At 36.4% G+C, this 21939-nt stretch overlaps 1 protein-coding gene and 1 long non-coding RNA gene across 2 annotated transcripts in view; one reads left to right on the plus strand and one right to left on the minus strand.

Annotated features, from left to right (window-relative positions):
* Nucleotides 1-3288: 3288 nt before the first annotated feature.
* On the plus strand, nt 3289-12283 carry LOC136837454 (uncharacterized). The gene is made up of 2 exons (XR_010852693.1): nt 3289-3611; nt 12206-12283. It is a non-coding gene; the product is annotated as an uncharacterized lncRNA (long non-coding RNA).
* The window catches only part of DNApol-alpha50 (DNA primase small subunit), a 44565-nt gene continuing 33694 nt past the window's right edge, over nt 11069-21939 (minus strand). Inside the window, exon 9 of the mRNA XM_067102233.1 lies at nt 11069-16678. Within this exon, the coding sequence (XP_066958334.1) occupies nt 16659-16678 (20 nt within the window). The 3' untranslated portion in view covers nt 11069-16658. The remainder of the gene's footprint in view (nt 16679-21939) is intronic.

A 21939-nucleotide genomic window follows, 5' to 3' on the forward strand; every position in this document is an offset into this window, starting at 1 on the left:
GTGTGTATATATATGTATATATATATATATATATATATATATATATATATATATATATATATATATATATATGTATATACTTTATGTGTATATATAATGTATACTGTAAATTTATATATATATATATATATATATATATATATATATATATATATATATATATATATATATATATATATATATATATATACAGTATATATATATATATATATATATATATATATATATATATATATATACATACAGGCACCGGAGGTCTTCTGCCAACATTTTTGTTAATTTGGAAAGGCCAACTGACCTAATTACCCAAAGTTCCAGATGATTCAAGCGTCCATATTTACACTGACACTGTTCATCCAATTGTAGCCTATCTTCCTGGTGTTCATTTCATTTTTTTTTTTTTTTGTAAATACGTCAACCAAACCTTTTGTGGTCTTCGCGAGGAGAATTACTTCAAGGTGAAGCTTCATTGTTTGTTGGTCTCACCCTTCATCCTGTTATGTTTTCAAAAGCTCCTGTGACTCATCTGTGAAAAAAAAAAACTTCAACAAAGGCAATTGTTTCGATGCACGGGAAAATCGTTTCCAACCTTCATTCAAGTAGAATCTAAATTCAAGCGAGGAACTACAATAAGAAAGCGAAAAGGATAAAATTCCACAAAAAAAACTCATAAAAATAATTTTCTAATTTAATGGAATTATCATTTTTCAGAGTTGGCATTTGGAATTTTATTACTATAAAATGGGTTTCCACTGTATGGCTTCCATTATAAGAAGTTATGTTCCGATAAACCTTAATTCTCTTCGGTGTTTATTTTTCTATGATTTTGTTTTTCAATCTTTTGAGTTTGTGTGCCTTAAACTGTAAAGATGAGTTCTGAATTGCTGATTCATTAGTAATATTAGTTTGGACGAGTGGTTGCACTCTTTCTTTCTATAAGAAAAAAAAAATACACTTCTTTAAAGCCAGATTCTTCTTTTGTGATTCTTGCTTGATAACTCTTCCCGAACGTTAAACATTCCAATAAACTCTAAGACTCATTGCAAATATTTGCATTGTATTTATCATTTTTTTAAACCCCGAAGAATCCTCGTTTAAAAATCCTATCGAAAAACACAAAAACTCTTGGCAAATACCAAAAGTGCACAGTTAAAAAGTTTCCAAGTATATTCCACGTGACTCCCGCGGACCAGAGGGCGAAGCGAAAAAAGCCTTATTACGTGATGCGAGATCGGTACGTGATTTAGGGTGCGTGGTGACGCCACGAAATTCGACACATAAGCAACTCTACTTTCAGAAATGGGTTGTGAAAGCGTTTATAAGAACCCCAGTTTGTTGGTAATAATCTGCCTCTTGATAGCAACAATAATAATACTGGCAGTATAGAAGTTCCAGTAGTACTAACGATGGGGGGATACTCTTTCCACCGGTTCTGCCTGAACACTTATATCGTTTCTTGGTTAACAGAAGAACGCGCTAACCTAGATCTTGGCGCCAACCTTCAGAAAGCAGTTCGTGAAATTCCAGAGAAAGCTCAGTCACTGGCCAAAAATGAGAAATATTGTAAGGCATAACATGAACACAATCTCCACTTCATTTCCAGTTTTGATCGTAATCCAAATGCAAAATATTTGTTAAATAGTTACGCGTGAATCCCCAGCAATCTTCTTTGAGTTGAGCCGTCTTCCTTAATTAAACCGATTCTTATAGTGTTGTCATATGACGTATAAAGTATTTAATTCGATGTTATTTTCACTGTCGTAAACAGAACGGTAGGCTATGTTGTGTTATGTTTTGCAAAGTCCACAGTTTTATGTATATATATATATATATATATATATATATATATATATATATATATATATATATATATATATATATATATATATATTAATTCATATATATAAATGTATACAATGTATGCACACATACATACATACATACACACACACACACACACACACACACACATACACATATATATATATATATATATATATATATATATATATATACTATATATATGTATATGTATATACATATATATATATATATATATATATATATATATATATATATATATATATATATATGCACCTTTAACAACAGGTTCTCCATACCTTGTCAACCAGCCTCTGCATTTTTTATGCTTGTTAGATTACATAGGCTTACGAAATAAGCAAATCTGCGTGGAATCTTTTTAGTATCAGATGCCTAGTGTTTGTTTTCCTTTGAATACCATTCAGTTATGATTACCATTATTCCTGTACCTTAAAGATCATAATGATAGAATTGAAAGGAGGATTACTGATGCAGTTGCTGATGTTTTATCTAAAATATTTTCTCAGCGTCATTATGTTTTGTATATATATATATATATATATATATATATATATATATATATATATATATATATATATATATATATATATATATATATATATATATATATATATATATATATATATATATATGGTAGCGTAGCACTGTTCCACATATTTCGAACAGCCAGTTAATGTACCATCTCATATTACCGTTATCACTACAGTATTTTCTTAGATGATTACGAGAGAAATTATTTTAAAAATTTCTTCATGAAATTCACGCCTAAGAAAGGAAATTAAACAAAAAAAATATGAATTTTTCACAATATAAAATAACGCTTCGAAACAATAGCAAATAATTATTGGTTCAAATTATTTCGTGATATTAGATGTGGAAATTTTAATATGCCAATATATCAGCATTTTGCCACAAGCGTTAATCTCACATCACTTATTGCACACCATTTAGAGACCGCAATTCTGGCATTTTAGCACAACAGTGAGCGTTTGCAACTTGTCCCGCTCATTGTTAGGTCAAAGGTTGGCTAGCCTGAAGGCGCATTGATGAACAATTGAAATATATTTTTCATCGTTGATGAAAAGAGGGGATAACATTTAAGGTTGGCTCAAAATACCACGTCAAGGCTACATCATGTGACACTTTAGAGACATCTACAAGAAACTAACAATAGGTTGTCTTTTCACGAATCTTTGATACCACGCATTTACATAGTAAGATAGAGAAATATGCCATTTAAACTTAACAGATTATTTCTCTCTCCATAGGTCTCATTCGAGGTAGGGTTCTCACAGGCTTCTAAATAAATGACAACCTCATTGCTGTGAGGAATTTACATTCCATGTCTTTTAGTCATGTATTCTTTTTGCCTTTTTTATTCTGTTAATTCAGTTCACTTTAATTTCGCTATTTGCCCTTCTGAAAAGTTGAAAGTGGCTCAGGTCTGAATGTGACGTCACAAAACAAAGCAACCCTCAGTTCTGGATTCACTTCTTCAGTCTCCCTGTAATGGCTGTAACTTTCGTCGAAGCACTGCGTCCGCCTTACTGTCCAAGAAATACAATAAATCAAGATTAACGGAATGCCAGAAGATTGTCCATTCAACACAAATTATATCAGCAAAATAGCAATTTATTCAAGAGTACAAGCGGTGTCGTATGGCTTTCCATCACTTTAATAAGAGGTTAATAGGCTAGTTCCCCAGTGCAGACCTCTAGACACAAGAAAACTTCGAAGACGTTTCAAATTGTACCAAGGTGCAGTGTAAGGTTAGTTGAGATACTGTACATTTAAGGAGAGCATACTAGCCTTTCACAATGCTTGTTAGACCTTAACCTAATTGTGGACCATACTATAGAATAACTAGCATGGCCTTTTACCTTGGAAACTGTGGTTTCGTATAATTTGAGTGTTGGAGATGAAGGAGGTGGTGATGTTTATTGGTGGTCAAATATTATTTTGGGAACCTTTTGGGAACGTGGGGTTTTGGGGTGATAAAACAGGGTAAAACACGGAGAGAGAGAGAGAGAGCAGACATGTTGTTGTTATGATTTCTACCCTGGAATGGTTCCACAAATATGCAGGGCATCTGGACACCATATGTTCAAGAAGGGATCGGCTAAGGGAAGGGGAGGGGCCCGGTGAAGGAAACCTATGAAATACCGTCTAAATATATATATTTCGAGGTTTAAGGCTATTTCTAGAGTGGTTCAAACATTATTCATACAAGGAAGGGTAATACTATAGAATAACTACGCATGGCCTTTTGCCTTGGAAACTGTGGTTTCGTATAATTTGAGTGTTGGAGATGAAGGAGGTGATGTTGTTTATTGGTGGTCAAATATTATTTTGGGAACCTTTGGGAACGTGGAGTTTTAGGTGGGGTAAAACACAGAGAGAGAGAGAGCAGACATGTTATGATTTCTACCCTGGAATGGTTCCACAAATATTCAGGGCATCTGGGCACCATATGTTCAAGAAGGGATCGGCTAAGGGAAGGGGAGAGGCCCGGTGAAGGAAACCTATTATAAAAGGAACTATACAAATCTAACCTTCCCTAACCTAACCTAGTAGGCCATGTTACTAAAAGGCGGGGCTATGCCCCCTGGATCCCCTGGTGAGATCACTCTCAATCCCTCCCTATCCCCCTTTTCCTTAAACTGCTGTTTGCCTTTAGTACAAATGCTTAAGAGGGTTTTCCTCAATTTGGAGTTAATATTGTAACATAATTGGCTTGATATGTATCCAGTGTCCCTCCCTCCCCACCCCCATTTTCCTCAGTTAGCCACTCTGATTTTTACCAAAAGTTCCCTTATAACACTGGGCATGTGGATAGCATTCCAGGATGGCCAACATACAATAACGTATAAGCTCTCTCTCCCTGGGGTCTACCCCACCCAACCCCTCATTCCCAAGGGATCCCCTATCTTGTTGGATGAAGTTCTGAGGTTGATTACAGGTTAATCACAGTCGACCGCCAAAAAATAATAGTAAATTCTTGATAAGCAACCAAATTACTAGAGAAAAAGTAAAATTCCAGCTTAATTATAGAAAGCGAGTATACTATAGTTCTACCATAACTAGTTTGTCACATACTACCTTATTCTTAATTGGCATTTGCCTCTGAATGCTGTTACACTTATTGTTTTGTTGGTCTTGTGTTTGTTTTGTGTATCAGGCTTGTTCCTATTTTGTTAGAGTGAACATACCTCTTCTTTTTTTAACTGTGTGAACGAGTTATTTTCCATTGTTAAGTAGACCTTTCAGATGTACCTTAGGAGGTTAGTTACTGTGGGCATACAATATTCTTTTCAAGTGATGCCTTCAAATTGTAGTCTAGGCCTTAAGTTATGTTTACCTACAGGCTTAGTTTTGAGCAATTCAAGTTTTTAGTTAGTTGCGAACCGAATTGTTGGTTTTATATGTAAGAACTAAGTTAGGCAGTAGCTTAGGCCATCAAAAATGTGTTCTTCACTGAAAATTTTTGCTGGTGGATCATTATTTTCTAAATTTTGAAGTTTTTCCATTTGTATGTTTTGCTGAAATTCAGCATTTTTTATTCTTTGTAATATGCCTATATGTATAGTATATGCTTCATATTTTGAGTCACCTGAATATTGATTTCTGTATGAAGATTTGTATTTTACTTATTTGGAAGTACAATGGTTTAGGATTAATTGGGGTTTTTTAACCTTGCAGGCTATGCCTTTTTAGCCTAAGTATTTAGGATCTTTTAATGCCTCTCTAAGAAGTGAGCGGGCTACAAGTCTCACATTACATTTGCCTTAGAGAGACTTGATGCTCTTTCTGATCTACAAAAGATTCACAGTGTGAATGACAAAATTTTAGATGTACTGTATTAGTAGTTAGGGATGTTAGTGAAGAAATCCCTAGCAAGGTAAAAGAAATTGCTCAGCGTGCAGATTTCAGTACTTTATAGTGATCAGATTCTGTGCAAATTAGTCGAAATTGAACAAAGGCTGGATTTCAAATCTCACCCCAAAACTGATGGTTGTCAAACTTCCAGAATGAACTTTTTAGGAGTTGCAAGAGTCCAAGAATTTTTTGTTGCAGATTAGCAACTGTGTTGATGCTTGCAGAAAATTGTTGCCTTCTTTCAAAACGACTTCAAAATAGAATTAGTATATAAAGTACATGAAAAAGATTCCACTATCAATGATATGTTTGAACATTACAGATATCTTCCAAACCTTGATTTGAACATTACAGATATCATCCAGCTCTTGATTTGCATGTCAGATTCTGAAAGCAGTGTTAAAGCCGAAAAAAATTGTGTTGCAGAGCTCCCTTAAGCCTCAGTGTAAATCAAAGACACCTGAAAATGCATGCCTTTCAACTTGGAGATTTTAATACCTCTGCTGAAGCTAACCTTGCTTTGAAGGGCAATAACCCTGCAAATAGTAAGGTAAATAATGGTAATACTAAATATTGCAAATTTTATAGTGGATTTGGTCACAGTATGCTCAATTACAAAAAATTTTAGGAAGTTGCAGATCACCAGAAGAGGTGCTTTTCATTAGGTTTATGTACATTGTGTACCAGTACCAGTAACAAACAGGATACAGTACAGTATAAGTAAATGTCCTGGTAATGTAGATAAACAGTTTTTCTTCTAGTAGTTGTAAGAAGAGTGCTAATATCACAGCTTTGTGTCCTAACACCAGAAATGCAGGGTCTTTGACAAACCTTTGTATAAATGTACAGCACTTGAAAACCAGTCAAAGACCTTTCTGCTTCTTGTGTTATTCATCAAATTTCATGGTTTAAATACTTATCACACTGTTAGGTGCTTATAGGACAGAGGATGTCAGAGAAGTTATTTGTTTGTGCCATTGCTAAAGAACTTAGCAAGCATATAAACCACTTTCCTAGGAGCATCCAAGGGTTGATTTCGAGAGTGCCCAATGTATGCGTCTATTCTTGGGGGGTGGGAAACGGCAAAGTGCTATGCTTGCTGACCATAATTTTGACAGTTCGTTGCATGCTTCACAACAGGCGGTGAGCATCATCATTCAAGAAGACTACTTCCTAGCTGAGCTAACTTTAGGTACAATTGGTGAAAGCATACCCATTGAAGATTTAGTATTCATGACCTTCACATGACCAAGCTCTGCTTGGCAAATGCCTTTGAACCTTGTTCCTTCTGGGAACGTAATAAGTTTTCTTTACCCAAACCAAGTGATGCCTATCAGCTCACATGATCAAAGTATCAAAATATCCTAGACTAGAATATCAGGAGGTCCTTCCTAACAAGGAAGACATTTCCTCTACTTAGGTTAACTTTTTGCTCTCACCCAAGAAATCTTATTCTCCATTAGAGTCCTCATTCTCTGATAGTTCTGTTGAAGAAGGCCTCAAAAACTTGTCAAGAAGAATCTGATTAGTCTCCTCAATATGACTGCCAAAATTGAATAATTCAAAAAGGGCATCACTTTCCGTGGCAATAAGTATTATATCATCTTCTTTGGAAAGATGGCCTAGCACAGATTCCATGCAGTTATATAGAAGCACTGTTTTAAACCAAATGTTCAATCATTTGGAACAGGTTTTGTTGACTGCTTATCAAATCCTCCGTAAACAACTAGATGATGGAATTCAGAAAATAAATGTTGAACCTAAGGATTTTGATCAGTATGTTTGGATTCCACATACACCTGTCCTAAAGGATGAGGCCAAGTCACCACTAAGATTCGTCCTATGTTTAAACTCTTCTATGGATACCATAATGCACCTTCTCCAAATGAAGCTGCAAGTGTTATCAAGCATCAGTCTAATCAGTTTGATGATGATGAGTTTTCACAAATACTCAAAACAAAGGGTATCTGAACAACCTGATTGTCACTGGTAACTCAACAGAATTTTTCAAGAATGTATATTGAGAATCTGTCAAAATGAAGCAAGGTGGATTTTGTCTCAGATCCTGGAACTCAAACAATGAAGAACTCAAGAGGTGTCAAAATAAAGGATGTTAGCCTTGCAACTCATGGTAGTAGTCAAGAAAATTCTTAGGTTTCAAATATTTCATGAAAGGTGGTCCCATTTAGTTTCCTGATAATGTGTTGGATCACTCGGCTAACACTAAGAGATCAATATTATCTCAGATCTCGAACACTTTTTATCCTCTGGGTATTTTCGTACTTGTTACTACAACGGGGAAATTACTCATGATAAAATTATGAGGTTTAAAGCTCTCTTGGGATGAAATTGTATTGGAGAAGTTACAAGAACAATGGAGTAAACATTGTTCTGACCTCTTGCAGTCGCCTTCCTTACCTTCTCCTCTATTGTAGCAGTGAAGGTTCAGGCAACTTGGTGTTCATCTTTTGTGATGCTTCCAAATCAAGATATGCCTTTGCCATTTATGATGTCTACAATGATATTTCACATTTAACGTTGGCAAAATCTTGCTTTGCTCCCATCAACTCTTAAAACACTACTAATGCTGAAACTGTTGGGGATGTATTTATCACTAAAATGTTTACGTATGGTGCTAGATTCTTTCTTCAGTTAAATTTCAGTGTTACAGTTGCTGTTGATTCTCAGATTGTGTTACAGTGGCTACTTGCTGGCTCTGTCACTACCAAGAGTATGTGATTCTCAGATTGTTACACTGGCTACTTGCTGACTCCATGACTACCAAGAGTATTTTCACTTACAGTCACATCAAAGATATTTCAGTGTTCAAGAAGAACCTAGTGGAAAACTGTATGTATCTAAATCAGATTCAAATCTGTCAAAGAGTGGAGATAATTTGGATGAGATTCTGCTATGCCCAGTTAGTGCTATTGAGTACTATTTGAAAAGAACTCTCTCCCAGAGGCTGCAGTGTAAACAACTTTACATTAACGAGGATGTCTGTGAACAGCCTTTCTTTCAGGCTTCGTGAAGTCGTCAGATGGGCTTACACTGCCTCCTCTAAAGAGGTAGGCCTCCCTTCCTGTGATAGGGTGCATGAAGCCAGGGGTGCGGGTCTATCCCTTGCTTATTTAACCCTTAATGAATGGGCATCATCATATGAATATCTATGACAGGTTTTGAGTGATGGACAGGCTAACTCATATGAGTATTAACATTACACGCCATACAGTTTGGATGAATTTGGCGGGAAAGATGTTCATAGCACTTCAACGGTCCATAAATGACTTATGGCAAATGTAGTAGCTCACTGCAGGAGAGACAGATCAGGTTGCCTTCAGATTTCATGGGGATATGTGCTGCCTCAGTGTAGCTCCTGGATGTCTTTTTATTTATTTGCTCATAAATATACCCAGGGATTGCTGTTGGTTTTAGTTCTTATCTTCTGTGATAGTATGTCAGCTATAACTGTAATTTTGCAAAGAAAAGTGCAAAGAAATATTAGAAAAACATGTATACCTCACAAAAAGTTACTGCATCTCCCCATCTCTCAGTAAATCTTGTAAATATTTTACAGCAAATATATTCAGAATTTGTTATTGCTTTTTAGTTCTTATCTGTCATGATATTGTGTGCCGTAATTATAATTTTACAAATTAAAATAAATTATTAGAAAAAACATGTATAACTTGGTAAAATTAGCATATTTTTACGAGTTTTTGTAAGAGAGGCCCCACACACATGGTTGTAAATAGTTACTTTCAGCTTCCTCTGGAAGGTAGGGGAAAATTTTAAGAATTTTTTTTCTTACACCATGTGCAATTACATATCTTCCTCTTTCCATTGATGTGTTTTTTTCTTAAATTGGTCAACCTTAAAGTTTGCCCAATCTGGGGTGTGCTTGATACATATTTAGCTTGTCCCTTAAGGGTTAAGAACGTTTTGCAATTCCATGTAATGAGGGCAGGCATTTGGCCTAGCCAGACTACTTTCACCTCATTTTGCCTGAGGGATGTGGCCCACAAGTCTTTAAACACCTTCTCCTGGGGACCTGTGGGGCTGCCCAAAAGATTATGTGGTCACCCAAGCTCCAAGTTCAGACTGGGTCAGCATTTCATTGGATGAACCTAGGGCTTGTATAAGTCAGTGTGAATGTGGAATGACTAGATTTCCTTCCTCTTTTGAGCAGCATCTGGGCCAAAATACTCACTGGAGTTGGACATAATACAGGCATCTCTTCCCTATCAGTGATTGGAAAGTGTCACCCTCACCCTCTCTTATGACAAAGGAGAGTAGGGACATAGTAGAGTTTAGTACTGAACGCTTCGGGTTATATAAGCCAGAATTAAACTGCCTTCTTTCATGAAGTCTCATACAAGAGATGTCATGATTCTCTGAAATGTTCCTTACTTGAGTAACTTCTTCTCAGTTAAGATTGGGTGCTCGGGCCAGGGCCATACTACTCTGGCCAGCCTTTGCATCAGATGGGTAGGATATTACAGGAGGAATCATATATTCCCCTGCTTGCAAGGCAACCATGACCATGGCAATTGTGATTGACTGATTATATCAGATTTTAGGCATACATGCCAAGCACTGGGGCAACTAAGGTCATTCAACACTGAAACGGAAATTGACAGTGAAAAAGTTTCAAAGGTGTAACAGGAGGAAAACCTTGCAGTTGCAAGGCGAGGGTGGAAAGTAAGACGGAAGAAAGAGAATATGAATGGAGGTACAGTGAAAGGAATGAAAGAGGTTGCAGCTAGGGGTCGAAGGGACACTACTAAGAATCTTAAGTAATGGCTACATTGTACTGCATGAGGTACACTGATGGCACTACCCCCCTACAGGGATAGCAATTGTGTATTGACTTTTAAACTTCAGTCAGTTCAGAGGTTAACCCAGTCACCTCCCATATCCACCTGTTAATCACCTGGTTAAATTCCTTGTTACCAGGTTTTGCCCATAATCCAGCTCATGCTTAAAGATAAAAAAGGTGATGGTTTGTATTTCTATAGGAAACTACTACTTTACTGATACATGTAACCAGTGATGCCCATGACATACAATCTGCAAGATGTTGTGTAAGAAACACATTGCATATGCTGACCCTGAATTTTATATATACCACGTCTTCCCCTATCACTATGATATTCACATTTTTAATGGGCACAATTGACATATTACTCTGGGTTTTCTGTAGTAAAACTTGTCACTCACTGATGTGAGAATGCTGGAGTTTTTATTTGCAAGTGGTTTAAAAAAAATAACTTACAATTTCTCAAAAAAAAGCAGAAATTGGAAAGTAGAAAGTTGTCAAAGTATATGAGGTCTGATTAAAAATTCCTAATTATAAATTTGTAAATGTATTTAAGAAATTTACACATAAAAATACCTGTACAGTATAAAAAATACTATTCTACAACAGCTCCCTGTTAATCAAAGAAAAAACTTGGTAATTACTGCATATGGAATATATGTATAACAAAACCAAAACAATGACTTGTAATGACTTGGCAAGTCATATCATGATCAGTGCCAACTTCTAAAGACCATATATTCTTATCCACTGGATCCTGCTTGTTACCTAACTCAACATAAAATCTTATAAGTTCAAAAAATTTCATGATGCACAAAAATTAATCCATCAGTACCCTTGGCATGAAAGATGGTTGACTGCTTCAGTGTAATAAGCTAAGACAGCAAAAAGATGTGGCATTAATAAAATTTAATACTGTATTAATTCATTCAAGTGAGTAAATAATGTATCTAAACAATATACAGTACCATTAAATAAGACATTAAGTATGTTACACAAGAATGATTTACTGGAATGCACAGTCACTAAAATACTTTAGCTTATTTGTAAATTCACTAGGCATACATATAAGGATATAAAAGTAATACAAGAAGCAGTTCAGTAGCATTTAAGGTCTGCTTTTCATTAAAGATACATTATTTCACATTCACAATGGAGGGGAAAGAGAATAATGACGCAAAGTTGTACTGTATTACATACTGGCCACTGTATTCAAAGATACAGGTACTTTAAATTGCAAATCGTTCTACAACTTCCGATAACATATTTCAGATTTTATAGTTCTGCTTCAAACATTTCAGGAGAAAGTACTGCCCACTGCAAAAGTATACTAAAAGTTTTAAATTTATAATTATGGTTTTATTGTTAAATACATAATTGCTATTGTGGTGAAAGTTTTTATGCTACCAATTGTGTTTTATGCTACCAATTGTGTTTATGTTAAACTCTTGTACTGATCTTACAGTTCTGCTTCAAACATTTCAGGAGAAAGTACTGCCCACTGCAAAAGTATACTAAGAGTTTTACTTATTTATAATTATGGATTTATTGTCAAATACAAAATTGCTATTGTGGTGAAAGTGTTCATGCTACCAATTGTGTTTATGCTAAACTCTTGTATTATCATGTAATGCCACAAGTAGTAATGTGATCTTTTCTCTATTTCAGTTTTGTATGATGTGGAAGGAAAGTTGCTTAAATTCAAAACACCTGAAGATGTTTCAATGTGCATTATAGTTTAAACAACTGAACACCTGAAATCTCAAGATAAGCCAAGCTGACAACCATGGACAAGTTCTTATCTTCAGACAGCCTTGACTTTAACCCAGATATCAAAGCAGCAGATGAGTAGGATGTGTAGAGCTCCAACTTCAAGGCAATCATTGAAGTATGCAGTGTGGAACACGTTACTACGTTGCCGTAGGTATGCTGCAGCACAGTTAATACATGGGTTAGTGGGTAGGGATATAGTAGAACTGCTTGGTTCTGATGCAGTTGTTAATAACATAACTGCATTCCTTGGAGACATTAACCTCTATAATGAAATTTAATACTGACTTCTTGGTATGTTGCCAAGTGTAGTATATACACTTTTGCAGTTGTGTATATAAGCATGTTTATGGATACTTTTAAATTTTTTTTTACTTTTTGATGCTGTAAAGGTTATATACATATCCTAAATGCAAAGTTATAATTTTTTATGGGGAATATCAGTTTTTGCCATATGTTACATTTTACCACAGTTAATTATAAAATAATTATTTAAAATTATCTAATTCATAAATTCATTGCCGTGACTATTCATCTCAAATCAAATTTATTAAAGAGCTGAATAATCCCTTGGATTCCAGTGCTTCACTTCAAGCCTAAATTTCATATTTCATTCCATTCCAGATCCTGGTTCAAATCCAGACGAGCCAAAATTGCTATAGGAATGTGTCAAGCCAGACTGCATCTTCAAGTCCAAGAATGTGACTACTTAACAGGAAGGCACTGAAATACTAAAAGCCCACTTTGTGAAGCTGAAGAGCAAGGTTTATGCAAAACATTGTTTAGCCATCTACAAGCAACATGAAGGTGAAATGCTGGACCATTTCTTAGAGAAGCTGAAGAGCTCAGCTCGGGACTTCAAAGCTGCTGGTGCTGGAGAAGTTGAAGAGTTGGCCATCTGATATGCTTTCAAAACAAGTATGGCATCCAATGCTGTACGACAGAGACTTCTAGAGACCTTTGAACTAGATGTGTTCTTGGGATGGCTCAGTTAATTTTTGATGCATACCATACAAGGTCATCAGTGATTGCAGCAACAGAATCAAGAGACAGGTACTGCTGAGAAATGAAAAGAAGAGTGCATAGAAAGGATGAATTTCTGTGAATGTGACAGTCAAATGCTAAGATATATTTCTTCTGTGGAGGGGCCTTTCACTCTGGGAAGTTGTGTACGGCAAGGGCTGCAGTTTGTTCCTATTTTGGGAAGATTATGACTGATTTACCTGGGCAAAGCGTGTAGGCAATAGAGTAGCAGGCCAAAAATGTTGTCTGCATCAATTTTTACATCATTGGATACAACTTTGAAGAACATCTCTAAGGCAGTCATGAGGATAATTTTGAATGACAGGGTACCAGTAGAAGCTTTGACTGACTCGGGTAGTTCAAGAAGTTTCATCTGACCAGAAGTTGTGCCGTTTGCTGACCTGAAGATGCTGCCTGCAACAGGAAGTCTCCTTGGCCTCTACTCAATAGACTACAGCATTGATAAATGAGGCTACTGTTGGGCCAGTGTAGCTGTAAAAGATAAAATGTGTGAAGGTGTTCAGCTTCATGTCATGAAATCTTTGTTCACTTGTCCTGTTAGGCCACAGCTTCCGAAGGAACACAAATCAGTCTGTCAAGTTTGGGAAAGCTGACCTCTCCTAGAGCCCTGCTGTTTAGCAGTTGCCACTGTTGATCCACCAACTTTATTCTGAAACATGTTGCCTGAGTATGGGGCTATCATTGTATCTAGCTAAAGCCCATGTAAACATATAGGGAAGGCAGTGGATTACTCTTAAAACAATCGAGCATTCCGTAAATGTGAATTCACACCTTGTACGATCAATCCGAGACTGTAGAAAATCTCCAAGTATAGCTATTTCAGCTCCAGTGATTTCAAGTCTAAGTCTGCTTGTCATCAGAATGAATACTGCACAAATTCCTTTTGGGAGTTACCAGTGGGGTTGCCTGCTTTCAGCAGCCCCTAGATGACATCATTTGCTGTGAGGGCTTGGAGGATACCTATGCCAATGTGGATGACATCACAGCCTGTGGACAATCGAGGGAAGAACTTTTTAATCTAGAATAATTTTGCTCTGTGGCAGAGTAGTGTAGTGATCATCAATCAAAAGGAAGTTTGATTAGACTAGCATCACCATGCTGGGCTGTGTCATTGGAATTCACAAAATTAATCCTGATACAGAGCGCATGCGACTGCTGTTGGAGATGCCTGCCCCAGAGGATGGCAAAGCATAGCAGCAAGCACTTGGACTCCTGTCTCACTACGCTAAGTGGATCCTTAACTCGTCAGAGAAAATTCAGCCCATTGTTGACTGTTATACATTTCCTGATGGTACTAACAGTCTGGGAGGCATTTAGTGGACTCTGGACTCCTGTCTCACTATGCTAAGTGGATCCTTAACTTGTCGGAGAAAATTCAGCCCATTGTTAACTGTTATACATTTCCTGATGGTACTCACAGCCTGGGAGGCATTTAGTGGACTAAAACAAATTTTGCAGGTTTCACTCTGTTTGACTGAGGGTGATACACCATTTGTTGTGAAAACATGCTTCAGCAGGAGCCACTGCAGTGTCCTTGACACAGAATGGAAGACCAGTTGTTGTCTTCTCACAATCACTTGCTCCTTCATAATGTCATCACTTTGTTGTTGAACAAGAGGCATGTGCGCTTGTCAAGGCGCTGCATGACTTTCAATCACCCTGCTACGAGACAAATGTGGCACTTTGGGAGTGCACTTCCAAAACCTCCCGTTCCCATTAGAAGATGTATAGTCACTCAACCAAAAGTCTAACGTGCTGAAGTGAAGCTGCAATTCAATAAGGAGAGTGGTACATTAATTGAAGCTACTTGCCTTTTCAAGTCTTGACTGACTGCAAAGGGCCACTTCCAACCATACAATATTTACTGTGGTAGATGAGTAGAGCTGGTTCATGTTTGCCTTCCCTGTGGAAAACATGACTTCTGAGGCAACTATTGAGTGCGTCTTCTATTTCTATATCTTCAGGTTGCCAGAGAAAACCATTCACACTATGGTGCAGCCTTCACATCTGTCAAGTACCATCAGTTTCGACATGAGAGTGGAGTATCGACCAGCTACTCGTCCTCGGTGCGCAATCCACATACCAACCAACAGGTGGAATGATTCAAACATTCACTTTTGCACCATCTGCCTGGCACTACATTCCTGAGGTTTTTCTGTCGAAGGCTGGGGACTGGTACTTTCGGATGCACACCATCAGTTTCTACATGAGCTTGGGATATCAACCAGCTTCTCATTAGCATTCCCTTCATGGCTGCAACGTCAGAAACAAGAGCTCTTGAGAAAGATTGTGACAGATTTAAGTACTGTTCTAAGACTACTGCATGCAAACCCACTGTATTCCAAAGTGCAACATACATATGAAGGGAGGCAAGTGTCAAGCCATTGTCTCTCCTCACCAGCAGAGAGCAAGCTAGAAGCACCCCTTGATGAAGACAAAAGAGCACCTGCAGAAGCTGCCACATCACCTACACTGGCAGAGGTTGTTGCAACATGCCTTCAAAGCCATGAGCACGTGGACAGCAGCATTGTTCCTGACAACATTTAAAAGCGCTCTATAGAGTGAGGCAGGCACCTGTGTATCTCATTTACTATGAATGACAAAAGGAGAATGTAGTGAAAATTATGCTACTAATCGTGACTATGAGTGACAAAAAGATGGGAGAATGTAGTGAAAGTTATGCTATTAAAAGTAGTAATTTCATTTTCTTTCTATTTCAGTCCTGTATGATGTTGAAGTTCATTTAAAATAAAATTCCTGACACCTAAGATATTTTTGTGCATTATTGCTGTAGCTTCTGTCTTGTACAATGAATTAACCAAAGATGGAAAATTTCAACAGTGGAGGTAGAATATTCTTTACAATAAAAGGAGGCTTATGACAATAACTACTCTACAATACTTGAAATGTTCCTTAACAAGAGCCATGGTTAATACAAGTTCAAATACAGTAAACATGAATGTCACATAAAAATGTGCTCATAATATGAGTCCTCAATATAAATTTCAGATCACTTACCTGGCAATTCTAGCATTACACAATGTTCAGAGCCTTATAATATACACACCACCCTTTAATAAAATATTTTGTTCTTCCTATGTCCCTTATTCCAGTGGATTATTAAAAATGTATGATATATCTGTTGCAAAAGCACCATCAAGGAAAAATAAACACAGTACTATACTTAGCACTGTTAACACACATGAAGACTGACAGATGTAAAAACGCAAAAAATTCAGACTATGAAGGTAATAACAGGTCCATAATCAAAAGGAGACTTCTAGATCCACATCACGCTGAAGGCTTTTCAGAAAGTCTTCTGCATATCTGTAAAAAAAAAAAAAAAAAAAAAAATTTCAAAATATCTAAACCAAAAATACACCCCAACCACTTATTGTACCAAAGCACTGTTTAACATCAGGCATCCTAATATATTTTCATGTATCTAACTGTAAACTTGAGGTACACCTCAAGATCTTAATCAGACCAAACATCAAACAACTATGTTGGAAGAGACCACGCTGGGGGATGCATGAAAAGTAAAACTCAAAATGCAATGAACTTGAAGGATGCAGTTATGCAAGGTGAACAATATGTGGTTGGCTCCACTGAGCAGTCTTAATAGCAAGTGGAACACTACTTTGCTATCGATACATCTAGCAACTGAAACAAAACTTGTCTTTAAGAATTTTTTCCAAGGTAATTTAAAATTTCTCCATGGTAACTTTGTAAGGATATGACAATATAAAACATGCAACTGTAGCCAATATTGTGATGAAATTCTTTTACATAATTACTAAACAAAAAAATCTAGGGGCCACTTGCAAAGAATATATATCAAAGTTTATCAGTTATTTAATGCTTTTCTATATCAGTTTTGAAACAAAAGATCCATTTACCAAACCTTTATAGAGAAAATTTGAGATGGGTATACATATAATGCATGTAGACAGAAAATTCTGAAATGCATGTGACTAGAAAATGTATTGTGGTGGGTTGATAATACTATAAATAAGGAACTTACAGAAAGATGTTATGTCTAGAAGTTACAGAGATGTGATGTCTAGAAGCTAGAAAATAGAGCTGAAAAACTGACAGGCAGGCTCACATCGTCATGAGAAAAAGGCACAGATGAACATTCCACTACTATACATAAAGTCAAATTTATGTACAGGGACTAAAACTAAAAGTATGTACAAAGTTCATATCCCTCTTTCTCTCTTTATGTGAATATTTTATAAAGAGGACATAAATATTATATAATATATACATTTTTTAAAAGAAAACTATAATTTAATAAAAACTAATCACACTGTTAAATAATAAAATTGTTACTTCAGCCTTGGACCTGTTTCATGGGCTAAACACACACCATTCAAACTGAATTACAAAGCAAGCAAAAGGTGTGGGATAGTTTACTATTCGATACATAGTGCCATTATATAAAACTGGTGGGTCAAGGTCATAAATTCTGATTTTATTAGTTTTTATTTTAAAAAAATATAAACTACAGTATTATGCTTGTAAATAAATACTTCAGAAATAATCATTTTTGTATTTCTTACTCGATTGCAACTTTTTAAAAAGAAAACCCTTTAAGCATGCAATAAACTAAAATTATATTTTTCAATTCTGAGCTCCATATTTTTCGAAGGCAAAAATTCTATATCTTCTTCAATCTTTCCTACTCAACTGCATAGATTCATTGACGGACAAAAGTCATTCTCTCTCCATATCTCTCTTTCTGGTAAGCCCTTGCCCTCGAACTAGCCTCTGCTAGGCAAACACACCTTCATTGTTTCAAGATCAAATAGAATGTGGGCAATTTCATTCAAGATATATAAGATTAAACAAATTTGGCATGCAGATCTAGGCATATCTGGTGTTCTGAATTTAGAGAGAGAGAGAGAGAGAGAGAGAGAGAGAGAGAGAGAGAGAGAGAGAGAGAGAGAGAGAGAGAGATTGATTTTAAAGTCATCAGCAAATAAGAATTTGAGGAAATCAAGGCAGTCCCTGGTTAACAGTGAGGGGTACTGTTCCCCGCTGAGCACCAATAACCAAAATTCGTCATTAACCAGAACATCACAATAATTATGGTAATAAATAGCGTTTACGACACCGTAAGCACTGATAAACCACTTAATGGCACTGATAAACCACTTACCAACGCCAATAAACCACCTATTGATGCCGATAAATTGCTTACCAGCACCAAAAATCTGGTTAACCATGTTGTTAGCCCAGCATCGTAAAACTGAAATGCCATTAACCGATGGCCCTGGTAAGCAGGGACTGCCTGTATATAAAATTTTATAGAATTCCTAGCTTTCTTATTTCTTAACCTAAACTGTGCACTTAAAAACACTGAGCAGACTAGAAACAAGCCTGTGATAAACAAAATACAGTACAGCATATACTTCTAGCAACTCAACCTTCTTTGAAAGTGGTTGAATATAACTCTAGGGGGGCTGCACTCCAATGGTGGTGATTCAGAGGAGAGAGAGAGAAAAAAAAAAAAGTGCAGTTATAGGCCTAGTGTAGAGTGAGAACACATGTCCTCAAACTGTTCATTTCTTTGGTACTGACTTTAGAGACAGGTATTCCTGTATAATCAAGACACATGTCCTCAAACTGTTCATTTCTTTGGTACTGACTTTAGAGACAGGTATTCCTGTATAATCAAGAAAGATGTAGGATCACAATTCATAAGCCAAAAATTTGCCTACTTCTTTCAGAGCTGGGGTTTTCACTATAACATTCCATTACCATCAGTCAAGTGGACATAAAGCAAGTAATAAAGGTAGTCTAATTTATAACAATGACTGCACCCAAAGGTACCATCTACAAAAGCAAGGCATTTGATTGTGGGCTCCTCTAAATAAGCAACACTTAAGGTCTGACAGCAGAAACCCCACACAATTCTTGGTAGCAACCTCTTCAAGCCAATGTGCCAGATCACAAAATCTGAATGGCAGAAATCTACAACAGAACATAAAAGACAAGTGCCCGCAAATGCTTGGGCAGCATCAAGAGACGTAACACTCCAATCCACTTCTACCAATTTGACTTGGTTCCTTCAGGAGAGTTCAAGATCCACCATCAACGCTAGGAAAAAGTTGATAAAATCATGGGCAAAGGACATACTCATGGCTACCTTGCAATATCAAAAGCTGGAGGGGTACCACAGCATAAGAGCTAACTCCTGCAATAGACCACCAGAACTAGAAAAAGCCTAATACTAATAATGACATTGCCATAATCTACCACCCATATTCTTAACCATTAAGGGACAGGCTAAATATATATCAAGCACACCCCTAGACTGGGCAAACTTTTAGGTTGGCCAGCTTAAGAAAAAAACACATCAATGGAAAGAGGAAGATATGCAAATGCACATGGTGTAAGAAAAAAAGTTCTAAAAAATATTTCCCCTACCTTCCACAGGAAGTTGAAAGTGACTATTTACACCCCTGTGTGGGGCCTCTTTTACAAGGCACTCATAAAAATATGCTAATTTCACAAAGTTATGCATGTTTTTCTAATAATTTATTTTATTTTGTAAAATTACAATTGCAGCTCACACAATATCATAATGGATAAGAACTAAAATCAGTAACAAATTCTGAGTATACTTGTTGTAAAATATTTACGAGATTTACTGAGATGGGGAGATACTGTAACTTTTTGTGAGGTATACTAGTACATGTTTTTTTCTAATATTTCTTTGCAAAATTACAATTATAGCTGACTAAAACCAACAGCAATCCTTGGGTATATTTATGAGCAAATAAATAAAAAGACATCCTGGAGCTGCAGAGAGGCAGTACATTCCCCCCTGAAATCTCAAGGCATACTGATCAATGTCTCTCCCGTGCTGAGCTATTTCAGTTGCCGTCCCAAATTTATGGGCCACTGAAGTGATATGAACATTTTCCCGCTAAATTCATCCAAACCGAATGGCGCGTAACATTAATACTCATATGAGTTAGTCTGTCCATCACTCAAAACCTGTTTTAGATACTCATATGATGATGCCCGTCCATTAAGGGTTAAGGGCACTAACTGATGCTTAGACAATCTACATGAACTGCTAATTATTCACAAAAATTTGAACAAAGAGGTGGGGGGAGAGAATGTGGGGATGTGTATGCAATAATGTATATAGACATACTGTTAACTTGGAAACATTTAAAATTGTACAGTATGTAACAAAAATACATAAATGCACAGTAATAACAGTTATCTTGGAACACAGGGAAAAACAGAATGAGTGCAACACCTAATGCACATTTATTATGATTTTCTCTATGCTTGCAGAAAATACATTCAACCACATAACCTAGACTGCTGGACAACATATCTACCCATAAAAAATACAATCGTCATTGTACAGTACTTTAAAACTGGATCTTTTTCAATTTTATTCATCGCAAAATCAAAATTACCTGTCTCCACCAACTATCGATATTTATCAATATCAGTTATTATAATTATCATAAGTTTTGGATTATCAAGAAAGCACGTTAAGTCCACAATTAATATTAAAATATCTCACAACTCCAGAATATATACTGAATAATAAATCCTTATTATTCAATAACATTCTACGATGTGTGTAGTATTGTTAGATCAGTTCCTTTCTTTGTCACAGTTATGACAGTTTTATGCTGGCACTACTTTCGTATTGCTACAACCACTGAGGCACTTTATCTCCTTCCTCAATCACAGTGAATCAAACATGATTTAGTTGATTAGTGACCCCACCCAAACCCCTTCATCTCGTAGTAGACCTAGTTTCAGTTAAAACAATGGTGCCTATCAGAGACGTTTTCATGTCTCTATAATCTCATTCTTTTGCCTTCTCCTGTCTGTCAGAGAAAAGAACAGAATATAGAATTTAGGCCAAAGGTCAAGAGCTGGGACCTATGAGGTCATTTAGTGTTGAAAGGGAATTTGTGAGTAAGAAGGTTGAAAGGTGTAACCAGGACCCACTATGACAGGTCAGGCAGACAAGGGATTAAAGATGAGTCACCCGAGTCGATCGCATAAAGTGAGCCATGGCCCATGATTAACAGGTTATAAGCCAAGTACAGTTAAATATTTACTACTATTGTAAATATATATAGGCAACTTGAGGACAAATTTCTTTTTCATTTATTGAACGCCTGAGGTACTCTGAGTAGTCTTCATTACAGTTCATGTGAAGATATGGTTTAAAACAACAGAAATATGGAGTTCTTAACCTTGCTATTGATAGAAAAATTAACTTACAGTTGTGACATATGAGGCTGCATTTTTTAACAAAATAGCTGACACTGATAAATAATTAGGTTACTGGTAGACTACCATTAAAAAAAATTTAATACAAAACTGAAAATATTAATGCAAAGACGAAGGATGGCCAAATGTTTTGTTGTATTAACGAGCCAGCAGTGGGTCCTGACTGTGATGAGCCCGTGTGACGTCACTGTCTGGCCAACCTGCCTTAGTGGGTCCTAGGTGTGACAGGAGGAAAACCTCACAGTTGCACTATGAAACAGTTGTTAGAGAGGGTGGAAAATCAGATTTTCGAAAGGAAGAGAATATGA

Source organism: Macrobrachium rosenbergii, chromosome 59 (assembly GCF_040412425.1).
Source record: "Macrobrachium rosenbergii isolate ZJJX-2024 chromosome 59, ASM4041242v1, whole genome shotgun sequence".
NCBI lineage: Eukaryota > Metazoa > Arthropoda > Malacostraca > Decapoda > Palaemonidae > Macrobrachium > Macrobrachium rosenbergii.